Consider the following 14,641-nt stretch of genomic DNA (forward strand, 5'->3'; position numbering starts at 1 on the left):
ATAAACAGGGTAGGTATTAATGAAGGCCTAGAGTCGATATTTTAAAGAAAGTATTTATGAGGACCTACCATCGAAATGTGTGATTAAATAATTGAGATAGACAAAGGTAACACTGAACACTAACTCTTCTATAATTTGTTGTCACGGGTCTGACTTCATGGAATCAAATTGGCATAATTAAAAGTAAAAAATTGTAATTCCTCACAAGTTAGCATAACGACCTAGGTTTCTAGTAGTATTATTAAGATTTAGGGTGGGTCGATGGCTAGGTAGAGGTCGGTTCAATCGTAAACACACCGAAAACGCATTCGAACTAGGCTCGCTCCACTTGTTTCGCAAGTGGCCTGGTGTGCATGGGGTGGACGGCGGGCGAAGCGAGAGAAAGCCAGAGAGAGAGAGAAAGAGGGCCAGTGGCCAGGGAGCAAGAAGCAGTGATTGGTGAGAGACGTACGGGAGTGTCGTGTTCGCCGAGGCAGGTTTCGAGGTGGCTCGCCATCATCTGGTGCATATGAACAGAAAACTTCAATTGTACCACATGATGACGTGCCACGTCAAAACTTAGATCGTACTTCAATAATTTCATGTGGAATCACGAAGCCTTTTACTTTTCACTATAATACATTTTCTGTTTCGAAGGTTGTCCAAACTCATTGTTCTTTATCATTTGGAGCTGCTAATCATTTTTCCTTAGACCATGTTATCTAGCGCATAAATAGAACCTATGTGGGGAGGGCTTCCGCCTTCTAGCCCTCCTAGTAATCGCCCATGCCTCTAATCGACTGCAAATAATGCGGGTGATCCAAGGAAAATCGGGGAATGTAGGTAAAATTGAATAAAAATATTGAGGGCGCCAATGACACCGCCACAGAATCAGCGGGGAATAAAGCATCCACCCCCAACGACTCCCATTCATTCTGTCTTTATCGTGCACAAAACTTTTTCAATTATTCACAGAAAATACCTAAGTATGCCATCAAACTATTACAATAACTAAGGGACGCAGCTAGGAATTAAGGCTTTAAGTGCAACTAACACCGGGGTGTGCGGGGGTATGGAATACCCACCAGGATAAGCGGTAGGTGCGAGATTAATAAATTTCGGAATTTTAAAATAAATGGTTCGAAATGGTGAGTTTTACGGCTTTCTGAGGGATATTTTATTAATCCTTACACTATTCTATAAGTAATATCAATCCAATTAAGTAAAATGGATTAAGCTTAAAATTTCTCTGAGCTCTGGGGGTGTTTTATCCCCCAAACCCCTCCCCCTCGCTGCGCCAGTGAAATAACTAACCTTTGCAGGAAGCAAACAAAGAATGCTCGCCATTAGAATACACAAGGACAATAAAATCCTACAATGAAGGCATGATACATTATTATATACTTATAAAACAACTCAACAAAAACATTAATACAGACCCCTTAAAAATACGGTTGTCACAGTAGCAAGCGGGTAATTAATTCCTGCATAAATTGATGCCTGAAGGCTGAAGAATTACGTAAACAACTAACTTATCACGCATTAAAACGGGCACATACAAAATAGTGACCTAGGATGCAATTAGCTAAGGAAAAAATAGACAAAGGATTCGAACACTGATCATCACATTCCCAGTCAGATATGCTGTAGATGACGTAACTGGTAGCAAATCTTACTTAGGGCGATATGCGCTTAAATTCCGGTACACTCATGGATTTTTCACACCGAATTTCTTCCTTGGGGTTTGATAAGGCTAATTACAGCTTTTTTTTTATTACACAAGTGCACTAATTACTACGGACAAACATACACGCTTTATTGCGAAATGGCAGCAGGATGCGGCACTACTAGATACTAAGTGATTCTGACGTCCGGTAGTTAACCGCAAAAGATAAGTGCACCAAGAGTTGCACCGAAGTCGACTTCACTTCTCCATCTTACAAAGCAAAACGTCATGCTCAATAAAGATTGATGAAAAAGCTGACACATTATGGTCGTGAGATACAGATTACACAACTATCACTGGAATTAGTACCACCAAAATGAAGGAATATTAGCCGCACTACACATTCACTTGTAACTTAGAAGCACGTCATGCGCCATCAACACATGAGGTGATCTCCCAGCCAAACGCCTTGGTTATTGCTCTGCTTGGAGGCAGATGAAGATGAGAGTACTGGTAGCAATTTTGTTTTAGGGGTGCGTCGACATCCGAGGTTATTTTGCACCACGCCATATTCCAAGTTAAAAAGTTTTATTTCATATACGAAGATGAGAGAGCGAGCAAACGGTGGCAGAGAGAAAAGTACCGCTCGAACATCCCGAAATCGCTCCTATGTGATGTCGATGTTCGCGACACGATTACAGTGAACAAAGAAAGGCTGTCGAGGAATCCACAGCGGTGGGAAGTGTACTTGACTGTCTAAATGAACCCCAAGCACCCATCTTTGTACTGGAGTACAAAGACAGGTACTCAAAGTCCACGCATCCGACTGGGTTCCAGAAAACTGAGATGAATGCAGTACTCACCGAGACAGCGGAGAAGTAATCGTAGAGGTAATAGAGTGCTCAGGAAAACAATCAAGTATTCACCTTGGATCGAAAGATACCTATTTTTACCTCGTCCGGCTATTCTAGCACTAGCCTAGGTTCTCCATTATCTACAGGCTTACATACAAATGTTACACTCTTATTCCAAGGAAATCCCGCTTCAGTCCACACCACATCGGCACCCGTACCTGCTTGGCGGAGCGGCTTCCAACGTCGGGTGGCGACCATACCGGCATATCGCGGCGCAGCACTTGCGAACTCGACGATGAGAGTGATCGTGTGTGCAAAAGTTGTGGACTGAGTGAGGGGCAAAGTTCGCCTGCCCGAGATGACCGCGTCCAAATGCGAAAATGCACGGTGAATCACGCGTATCTGCGGACCAGCTCGCCTCCCGGCCTGCCTGCCCTCCAACCGATAAGCAGCCGTTTCAGCGGGAATGCACCGATGCATGGCGCCGGGGAGCAGATTCTACTCTCTCCAGCCAAGAATCATGGGGAAAGTTTGGGTGCAATTCCCTTGGCAATAATCGAGTCCTTATCAAGGATGATGCATACGAGAAAGGAATTTACGAAAACAAAGATTCAAGTTTGCTTTCCGAATGCTTTGGTGGGCATAGAGGAAACATTGGCGTTGAACATTGGCATTGAACAAACGCACGGCGTTTTACACCAGATTTTATTCAAAGAAATAAGTCCGCGACGTGCCTTGGCGGAGTCGCCCAGGCGTGAACTGCACGCAATTTGCCAAAGTTCCACCATGGTAAAACATTACATATAATTGAAGGGAAATTATTTTCCCAGCGAAATTTTCAAGCATTTTACTCATGATCCTAAAGTTTTATGAGCATAACAATTCAGTTTTTGGTCTATAGGGTTACCTTTACTTGCCTCGTGTTTTGGTAGAACCAGTTATCATATCATAAAATATTACCATTTAAGAAAGATCCGATGATCTCCCGAGAATATTTTATTGTATTACCATTCAATATTACTATACTTTTGCCACAGTAAATCGGGAATTATTGTAAATATAACCTTCATAAATTTCGAAATTTAACAATCTCCGCCTCCCCAACATCCCATCATCATTTTTGACGAAATCTTTTTTAATCACTTATACGCATCGTATAAGGCCTTCTTTACATAGTTTATCGATCTCAATTTTACAAAAGTAAATAGGGAACCTCGAAATTACCGCTGCATCGCTAAAATCAAGATAATAGTTTCCAAACAGTCGTTGAAGCATTCATTGGAGCCATCTCGAAAAGGTGCAGAGAAAACGATCACATAGCTTAGGCTTGAAGAGCGCCATGCCACAAACGCCATAAGGCATTTGCATCTACAATGGTCGGCGAGGAAACTTTCTAGAATGTCGATACAATGAAAAATGAAAACTTTGATTAATACCACTGAATATTAAAAGTGACCAGATCGCTTTCAGCCAATATCTGGCTATCCATATAGTCCTTAGCATACATCACCCCCCACAATTTAAAATTTTCATATTTTTCATATGGTTACACATATACAAGGGTCTTCCCGAAATACCTTAAAAATTTAAGATCGTAGCGTTAATTCTCAACCATTGCTAAGTCAGAAAGACGATAAATCAATTGAAACAATTCAAGTCACGTTGAAAATTCTAGATTTAATCGTTTCTGATGATTGAAGTCAAGAATTTACTTTAATAATATATTTCATAAAACACAATAAACAAATAGTCAACGAAAAAATATTTCTAGCAACCGGGATGTTAGCGAAAATTAAATTTTAATCGTTCTGCATACCTCATTTTGATCTCCCCTATCAAAGGGCCAGGAACCTAGTGTGCCTAGTCATCGTGGGGAGGGGTGTGGAGAGGAAGGGAGGGCCACGACGATAGGAAGTCCACCGTGCAACGCCTCCGATGAGGGTGAGGATAGGTTTGGAAGGGACGGGATAGGGTAATCCCTTGGGGTAATCCCAGGCGGTCAGGCGACGTGGGCCACCACTAGCGAATCCATACTTTAATATTTCCACACAAAGGAGAAGAAAAATCTTTCAATTCTTCCGTAGAAACCAAATCGAGCAATTAGCCTCCATATTCAAGTTCTACCTGGAAGTATTCACAATCGCATTGGATGATTTCCGAAATATCTTTATGCTCTATCCGCAGCTGACCAACTACTAATCAAACACTGCATCCTGAATATAATGAATCCTAGATTAGTAAATTCCATCTTTTACAGGTTTCCAGAGTTGGTGTCGCAAGCCCAAAATATTAAGCTCCTTTCGCAGCGTAAATATTTTAGAAACTTGGATGATCCATACTAACTACAGAGTTTAAAAAAATACTACCTTGCAGTAGTTTTCATAAGTTAACGTGGTTTCTACACGATATTCGTTTTGGATTCAAATGGCAGCATTTTATCGATACACCAAAATCAAGAGCGTATCGAACCACCTTCTCATGATAAATACCGGACATACGTTCAATGGTGTAAGGCTCAACTTTGTGGAAGTTGAAGTTCACAAATGGAAAAACGACTTCGTTTTCTTCCACTAATTTATTTTGACGGTACGACATGTTTCGACCTTGAGCGGTACTCGTAAATGTACTCGTAACGTACTCGTAAATGACCGCTCAAGGTCGAAACATGTCGTACCGTCAAAATTAATTAGTGGAAGAAAACGAAGTCGGTTTTTCATTTGTTGTTATAAATACCGGACTTATTCTACGTTGCGTCATGAAGTTGAAGTTCATAGCCGCACCAACGTCATACCTCAAGCATTTCCACGAGAGGGAAGGCTAAAAGGAGGAGTGACGTTGGTGGCACGATGAGAAATACGGCTATCGGACGAACAGTTTTTCAATTACATAGTAAGAAGCAACCCCTACCTCGTCAATAATACTCCGCGAGAATTATTCTCCCCGACTCAGCTTCGCGCAGCAGGGAATGCGATCGATCGAAGAAACCTTGGGGAGACCAACTTCGGCAGTCGAATTCGGGGCGTTTAAAGACAAGTTGGTTACATTAGATCGTTTTCGACAATTTGCCTTCTCCCTCCCGCATCGCTCCACGCACCCAAATGAGCGTTTGATAGAACGCGGCGGTGTCACGAGAGAATAATGCACAGCACGCGACTACGCTCTGCCAACGGGTATTTTACAAACAAACCATTTCCGCTGAAAGTGTAACGAAATTTTGAAAATGTTCACTCCACCACCAGCAGAATTCGAAAAATCGATGCTAACTTAAATAAAATATTCATCGTAGGGTATATAATTTCTTTAGCATCATCATGAATTTTTTACTCGAAAGCTAGCGTTCTAAACTGAAGTACCCGCAGGCATTTTTTCCATGAGTGATTGGTGAACGGTAGCTCGTCCGCTACGGCTTACACGTCTGCATGTTAACTACGTATTGAAAACAGCTGGCGTCAACCTAGAGCCATTACGTGCTCGCAGTGGAGAAAGGATGCTTTAAGGCTCCATCGAAAGCAAAAATCGGCCTCACATCAATCCCTTAAAGCAGAAATTGCAGTAAGTAAGTAATATTTTTGGAAAAATAATGGTCATCACCATGTCGATATCCTGTGGTGATGTAAGACTAGTGGCATCAGTAACGGATACAGAAAAAAACTCAAGGGGGGAGGTCGCAAAAGATATCTTGAGTTACTTTTGCCGTAATGACAAATAATTAAGTCACATGCCAAATTTAAGACATTATTAATTAAAGCGATTATACACTTGTACAAGATAATGCTATCAAATGATATAAAAAAGTTACAATTGTGGTTCTGAAATGTTTGGCCTCGCCAAGAGGGGGCGCGGGGCACTCACTGAATGGCCGTGCACCTTACGCGGCAAAAAATTTAGCTCGTGCCGGAATTCGTGGCAGAGGAATCCGTCGGATGATCGCGAGACTGCTGGGATCAGAGCGGGCGGTGCAGCAGCAGATGGACGTTCCGTTCGCACAATGCGATTCCACTCGGTCATTACGGTCACACCAGGGCAAATCAATACTCCCACACGAGATTTTTCCTCCCTCCCCTTCGCTATTCCTTCCATTAGACTGACTGACTTTATCATTTCCGAGGCATTCCGCGCTACTAAGTAGCGGGAGGAAAGAGACAGAGCAAAGACAAATCAGCAGTTGATGGCAAATTCAACGCCGAAGGAAAACAGAGCATGGTGCGAAGGAGGCGCGGCGCGCGAGAAATGTGCTGACGAAGAGGGGGGCTGGGCAGCGTGGAGCACGCATCGTTCCACCTCACCACTGAGAAATAATTAAAGAATAACAGCCGCAACAAATAAGTGATTTTTCTGCACCTCAAGACATGCGAATCTCTGAAGGAAGGGAATCGAAGACACTGATAGGCAGAATTTGACCTAAACTTTAATGTGCGTCGAGAGTCATATAGAACCGCGATCCATTCTTCAAATGTTGATATCGTTCTTTTCCGAAATAAATGTAAATATTTTGTTTGGAATTCTTAATGGGTAAGATAACTTAAGATATCATCATCATTATTAGTTGGTTATTATGGTGCGCTTTCTTGTTTTCGCAATTTTGATGGAAAGGTATCTAAGGAAATCACCAACTGCATCCTACACTTCAGTCCTAAAGAAGAAAACTGCAACGTTAGCGAAACATGGCATCGCCTGAGATGAACAGACGCGGGGGAGAACCTGAGAGCAGCCAATCATCGACACCACGTCGCGGAAGCCTTCTTTTCAACATCTTCAAGCTTATGCCTCCCTAGCTTAATGTTTGTCTTCTCTCTTTTGCTGCATACTAATATCTTAGTCTTCTTTTTGTTGAAATTCAGCTGATATCTGGCCATTGTCCTTTCCATATTTGTCAAAGTCTTCTGCAAATCCTTCTCTGTCTCGGCTACGAGTGCTATGTCTTCGACGGTTATGAATATTTTATGAAAAGTCGATGACACCTTAATGATCCAGAAAATTCAACGTCACAGGATACAGGTCATCTTAAAAATGTATGTACAAATGTTAAACATTCGCACAGAAAAAATCATTTGACTGGAGAGGGAATCGAACCAAAATCTCCAATTACCAGTAAGGTACGAAGAAAATTGCTTGAAATAAGAAGAATCAAATGATATCTCTCATTTACATTTCCTCTGAGGTTAGACCAAGGCGGGAAGGAAGACGAATTCCCCAAATGCCAAAGAGCGACCCTTTGAGCAAACTAGGGCATTGAATGGAACCCGGGCTCTCCTCTCCTCCATCCAAGCAATTCCCTCGTCCTCTGCCCGCACCGCACTTGTGCCCGTCACGCGATTCACGAGGCTGCGATTCGAGTCCTCGGGGAGATAGGTTTCCGATCTCGGGTGGGAGAAGGGCAGGCATTGAGATTGAACAGAAGCAAAGGGAATGGGAGAAAAGAAATCCTCACTCTGCAGGTCTCCAACGAAATTTTAATTAGTGTATTTCTTGACCACTATGTTTATAGGACTGTTTTTCATAGGTATTAAGCTTAAGAGCTCTTGCTGCACACAATTGCATTACGTAGGTACTCCTTATCAATATCTAGAGCAGATGCGCAAGAAAACTTAATTTTTTAGGATTTTTACATCGATGTAGATAGGACTTTAACGTGCTAGGTGATATCCTTAGCATGGATTGGGTCTAGTATGACGACTTTTATCACAAGTTATTAAACATGATCGCGATTATACCTCAGGAATATCTCTAATTAAAGTTTTAATGTGTCGAAATACACAAACATCTCCTTACAGCTTTAATATCCATGATAATACGCTAATCAATCACTGTCTTTGATGCACCAGCTTACGGATAACATTGCAATTTTAAGCAGAAACAAACAGAAAAATGAACGTAAACACAATTAAAACGTTATCGCCATCACAAATAATGAAAACAAAATCATTTCTACCCACCTATCTTTTATGTACGGCCTGTTTTTAAGAATCTTTCAACTGCAAATGTGTATTGGTATAGACAGAAGAGGAACGACAGACCGTTCGATAGATTACGAAACACTTAATAAATTCTATCAAACCAAATTTGCATAACAATGTAGAGTTTGATAATTTTTACCAAACAAGCAAGCACCTTCGTAAAATTAATCATAACTTCGATAAAAGTTACCAAACTCTGAATCGTATTAAATTAATTCAATTATTTTTACCAAACTCTTTCGTACAATTTACCAAATTATGAAATACCAAAATGTTTGATGAAATATGTCAAGAGCGCTTGGTAAAATAAATCAAATGCTTAATAATTTACATCAAAGTTTAAGAAGGTATATTTAACAAAAACACTCCCTATCACACCAGTTTGATAGTTTTAATCAAATCTTTTTTTCCGTATGAGAATGACGGTTCGAGTTGAGCTTCCGATGGGGATGAGGTAATTAGCTTTTCTTCCAGTCGCCATCATGCACGCGGTGACTATCGAGGGATTTGAGTTGCAGAGGGAGGCTACGGGAGAGAGTTTCTTCTGGACAGTGTGAGTGGAGCAGAGCATCATAGCATGGCTCCGGGTACTCACCTCGACGAGACTGTTGTCGGGCGGCGGCTCCTGCAGCAGAGAGGCCTGCTGCTCGGCCCACTGTTTGACGGCCTCGCTGGCCTCCCGGTACTGCTGCCAGAGGCGCACGGCGCTCTGGTAGCGCTCGCACAGCTGTCCCACGGACTCGCACGTCTCGTTCCACGCGGCAATCGCCTCCTGCACCGCCTCCTCGACGCGGCGCCGCGCCTCGGGCGAGCACGAGCGGGCCAAGGGTGCGGCAGCCGAGCGCAGGTCCGTCAGCAGACCCTTCTCCTTCACCTCCAGGGAGCCCGCCAAGTCCTGTGGCAAGTGACAAGAACGTCTCAGATCAACAAAATCTAGAGCGGATATCGCCTGAGCACCCAATGGCACCAGAGGTTATCACCACCACAAAATTATTTCCCAATAAATTAACAAGGTCTCCCAAAACCACCAGTTCAAATTTAACTCCACATTTTTGTACACGTTAATGAGAAGATTACCACCATCAAAAAACTCATAACTTCATATATGAAATCAACTTTAAGATGATTAAAGAAGTAGGCACATTATTTAACATCGGCGCTTTTCCGGATATATATTAAGTGACTTTATCGATATTTTTCATAACAATAATGTTTCTGAGTTTAATTGCGACTTATTTGAAAATAACACTAATATGCAGTATTAAGTCTAGCTACCTACAATACACCTCATTTTAATCACGTTTCTGATAAAGGGCTCAAATAACTTTTCAACATTTCATTGCGATAGTGGTGTAACGCAGAAGGCTCAATTCTACCTATTTTTTTCTGATTTGAACCTCTTCGTTGGAAATATTAACTGTCCGACTGAAAACGTGATAAAAGCCTTTTCTTTACGTATAAAGAGAAATGTTACATTAAAACAGGCCAGTCTCTTAAAAATACACAATTAGCAATAAGAGCATTAATCGTTATTATTGCTCACGATTTCAGTGGATTCTCGGCTTTTAATGACATCCTTCCGTTCGCCTTCGGCTTTGCTGCACTTTGCAATAGGAATCCGAGCCGTCAGCAGAGCGTTACCGCCATCGCATTCCACGCAACACGCCAAGAGCAACTCGCTCTAGTCCCACTCCTGCTTCGTCTGACTAGCTCGATTCGATAACATTAGAAAACTATCATGTCATGAGATATAAAACCTTATAAGACATTGATAGGTAGTGATATTCTTCTGTACCTAATCGCTTGTATCTCCACGAATACTTCCGTCTGCCGTCATGTGATTTGTAAGGACACCCTATAGAAAGGTATTACATTGCAAAGGAGAGATCAGTCTTACACTGCTCCTAAAAAATAATCACGAAATTTATCATTTTTAAATTAACTATGCAGGAGTGTCTATAAATAATATCTTCAAGTTTCATTAAACTTTGATATTCTATCAACACGATCAGAATTATAAATTCAATGTCCGTCATGATACATCGGCAAGAATAAGTGGCTAAAATTATTTATACCTTCACCAGAACTCTGCTAAGTGAATTCAGCAGTCGATAGAGTACTGGTACACGTTTAAGAATTATTTTAAATAATAACGCTAACACACCCCGAGAATTTGAGGAAATAAAAATTTTCACAGCAGTTGTACTCAAAATCGGTCACAAGTGGAGTTGAATATTAAAATCATTCCTCAGATCATAGCTTCTTCCTTCAATTCCATATTTCAAATAAGTAATCAAAATTAACTTACTTTCCAACTTTAAGTGGAACTCTAATAATTTTAGAAGCGAAAACTACAAATGATAGTGGTCGGTCCAATAATATTTGCTACACGGCTCATTTTTCTCCGCCCAGCTGCACAGCGACGCAGGGTGAGAAGATTGCACGACCAAATGCCCCACGACGAGAAAAGAAAGCGTCGGTGGTGATGCGGCACGCGGAGCGGCGGCTCTTGAGCAGACGCACTGGGTTATCGCGAGCGGAAAAGGAAGTGCACCCACGGCCACCTCATCCCGCTCCGCTCCCATCCCGCTCCAATCATCTCCATCACGAAACAAAATATGCACTCTCTCCCCAAAAAGGGATGCAACGACACTCATGACAAACAATTGCCTCGAACAAAAAGTTTCAACCACACAGAGGTTGCAAAACTAAGGTCTTCAACGGTTAATGTCAGTGTGTGGTTAAAAATTTCAATTCATATTCCAGTTAGTTATTAAACTGATGTCTCAACGACGATATCCAAAACTATTGGGCAGCACAATTCATCTGCGACGAACAATACCGTACAATAATCACGTTCCATCACCTATCCCGCTCTACGGCCAAACTCTTCAGTTCCATTTGTACTCCCGGTATTGGTCGATTGCATTTAACATTAACCTTAAGGAGCCTTTAAAATACCTCGAAATGGTAAAATAGTACTTGATGCCCTTATATCCTTCCAACATTTAATTGAAACATAATTACGGCCTAAAAACAAACAGAAGGAAAACAAACTTTTACCTAATTTGATACTGAGAACTTACTTAAGGCCAGCGTTCTCTGTGATTTATCATAATTTTTCTTTCTCTTTCCTATTGTTTATTTTTATAATTCTGTATTTCTCACAACAACTTTTAAAATGTTTTCTCTGTTTTAATGTGAATCCACATAACTTGTAACAAAGAATTATAAACATGATAAAAGAGTTTCAGCAACTTAGCGGTCACAATATCACTTCATGAAAATGTCGCGATTCGTGACATCAGCTAAAATCGATATGGTTGACAAAGTAATTTCCTTCCTACTCCGAAAATGATGAGTACATGCTTCTAGCTCCGTCTTAATGTCTCCGGCCGAGTAGGAAGTCCTTCCCCTGCGCTGTCAGATTACAAGTCAATTATACAGAAACAGACATGACAAGTATTTTGTGGAAAACTAGAGCCACACTTTTCAAAAGAACGCCCATAAGAATGCAAACGGCAAGGTGAACGCGAACGAAAAAATGAACAGTTAACAGGAAGTTCAATGGAATTGTTCATTTTCGAACCGGTTCATTTTAGTGAACAGTTCGTTTCGGCCGTTCGGTTCTTTTTGACCCATCTCTAGCATAGACAGAGGAACGTGTTCAGGGAAATCGTGATGGAGCATCATCAACGTAGGAATATTGCCACTATCTACTAAATAATTGCCTTTGAGATTTCTTCGCATTGAAATAAAAAATAGCTATGTTCCACGTAAAAAATAGCTAGTTTTCGTTTCGCCAAGGAAAAATTCCACTTCATCACGCTAGGATCTTCGGATTCTATTTCTTCGTTAATAACTATCAATTCAATCACTACCACCACCCTTCTTCCTCAACTAGTATCACAATAAAAAGGGTTTCAAGCTCACATAATAATTTTTAATTTATTCACTACGTATTAACAGCTTGTGTTAATGAAAATAAAAATCTCATATGATGCTTAATTATTCTTTATTTTTATTTTACTTTCATGAAATGAATTTTTAAAAAATTAGAATCAATTCCAAACTAGAGCTCTGGATATTCACTAAAATTTTCGTGTAATTACACGAAGCAATCTAAAAGGTAATTGCTTTAGGTAACGCTTGGTAATGCCATGCAAGTGTAAAAGATGGAGAGAGAGATGTATAAATGTGTGAAAATTTTACGCATACGGAGACAGAAGCAATGGGGATGATTGCATCCGGTGGGGCAAATAAAAATAACCAGGTATCTCAAATAGACACGGGGAGGGAGACACTCGAAGGCGAAGGATATTTTCGGGAAATGGACGGTTGGATGGAAGAGTATTTTCATTAAGAGGAGCTCAATTGGAAGCATACAGAGGCACAGCATGTCTTCAAAGCGCACCATGGACCAATAATCAACATGCGTGAACGACAGCCTTCTCGAATCGACATAGTATCAGGGAAGAAACTGACTGAGCAATTCCTTTTGTAGTTGCCCCTTTTGGCCTGTAAGCACTTTTTGCATTCATTAATTTACACAGAATGATTAATAATGCCGGTCAAGGCAAATTATTTCTTTCTCTGAGGAATTTTATCACGTTCTGTATTCACCTTTTGGGTTGAGCTCTTTCAAATATCTCGGCCTTGCAGACAACGTTCTGGGCGACACAAAAAGAGGGGAGAAAATATAAATTATTCTCTTTCAACAAGCATGGCTTCCACTCTTCCACAAATTTTATGCTTCGACAGTTTCGAGTGTTTTTTCGGCCCAATGGAAGGGATTAAAGGTAACGCGAGAACGAAGTTCCATAATAAAGGACTCAGAAATACAGGTTGTTTAAAAAAGACATACGCCTAAGCCAACTATCAGCTATCACTTCATATATTAACAATAACATTAGTTGAAACATCTCCATCTCTATCTAGGATTGCATTTCAGGTACAATACTCCCAACTAAGAATGAGAAAAAACAGCAGGTGTCAGAATTTTAGAAATATCAGCAATCAGTCATTAGATCTTTTATTCAAGAAAATAAAGAGTGTGAAGTATCCCTCACCATCAAACAAAGCCATCCTTTATTGTGTGAAGTGTTAACTATATTCTAATCCTCCCTTCGACAGCTAAATCGTTTGATACAGAAGTTGAGGCAGCTAAATAGTTTGATACGGCGTTTAATCTAGCCAGTGAAAAATTCTATGTTATAGGTATAAATGAGGGAGGCGTGGTAGAGAGCTAGTGGGTAGGGGTGCTGATCGAGGGCTCCCAGGTTCAAATCCCGGGTAAAAGCTTCGAACACAACAATTGAAAAAATCTTTCAAGAGCGAGGTGGCCCAGGGTAAGTAGTAATTAGCTTCCCTAACCAGAAAGTTTGATCTTCACGTGCCTGTGGCTTAGTCCGAGGAGAGCTCAACACTCGACCATCTTTCGCGTTGAAACACTGAGTATATTATACTATACAACGATTCACAAGTTAAATGAACACATGTAGTGTTATAAATGTTGCTTCAACAGGTACATACATAAAAAATGTGTGAGTTCAAAAAAGCTTTTGTTTTCTCATCCATAATTTAACACATGAAAACATAAAATATAAAGATATTTAAATTATAAAGTCAATCACCTACATATTAAGACTACATGAAGCACAATCATCGTTATCACAGATTTGGGGGAAATACAATATTTATTTCAGGCACTTCGCTTCAACAAGGAAATTATTTGAAACAATGTGTGGGCCGTAAGAATGAGAGTCAAGAGTGAGGTGAGATGGATACAAGATGATTAGGGGGTGGGTAGGTGGGTGGGTGACGGGAGGTTGTCACGTGTCGTCAGAAGATGAATTTCTTCCCATTTCGTCAGGGACGCGAGGGGAGCTATAATGGAGACCAGTCACAACTCAAACCGGGCGGAGCGGAGTTTATTTCGCCTCGTGCATTCAGAGACCGCACGACAGACAGACGATGGACAGGTTCAACCCTCGATTGGCCTTCATTGAGCGCGAGTGGGCTCACAAAAATAAAGAAACATAAAATATTTCCGTCTGGTGTTCAGTAATCATTCAGATGAATATGTCAACATTACGTCCGAATATTTTGGCTGTATGGCCCCAGGAATGCCACCACAATAGATCAAGGTTGAAGAAAATAAAAGCAACGTCTCACTATTGACGGTT

General features: G+C 41.0%; 1 protein-coding gene across 1 annotated transcript in view; it reads right to left on the bottom strand.

Moving 5' to 3' along the window:
- The window catches only part of LOC124158024, a 104,287-nt gene that overhangs the window by 36,085 nt on the left and 53,561 nt on the right, over positions 1-14,641 (bottom strand). Inside the window, exon 11 of the mRNA XM_046533170.1 lies at positions 9,052-9,351. Within this exon, the coding sequence (XP_046389126.1) occupies positions 9,052-9,351 (300 nt within the window). The remainder of the gene's footprint in view (positions 1-9,051; positions 9,352-14,641) is intronic.

Source organism: Ischnura elegans, chromosome 4 (assembly GCF_921293095.1).
Source record: "Ischnura elegans chromosome 4, ioIscEleg1.1, whole genome shotgun sequence".
Taxonomy (NCBI): domain Eukaryota; kingdom Metazoa; phylum Arthropoda; class Insecta; order Odonata; family Coenagrionidae; genus Ischnura; species Ischnura elegans.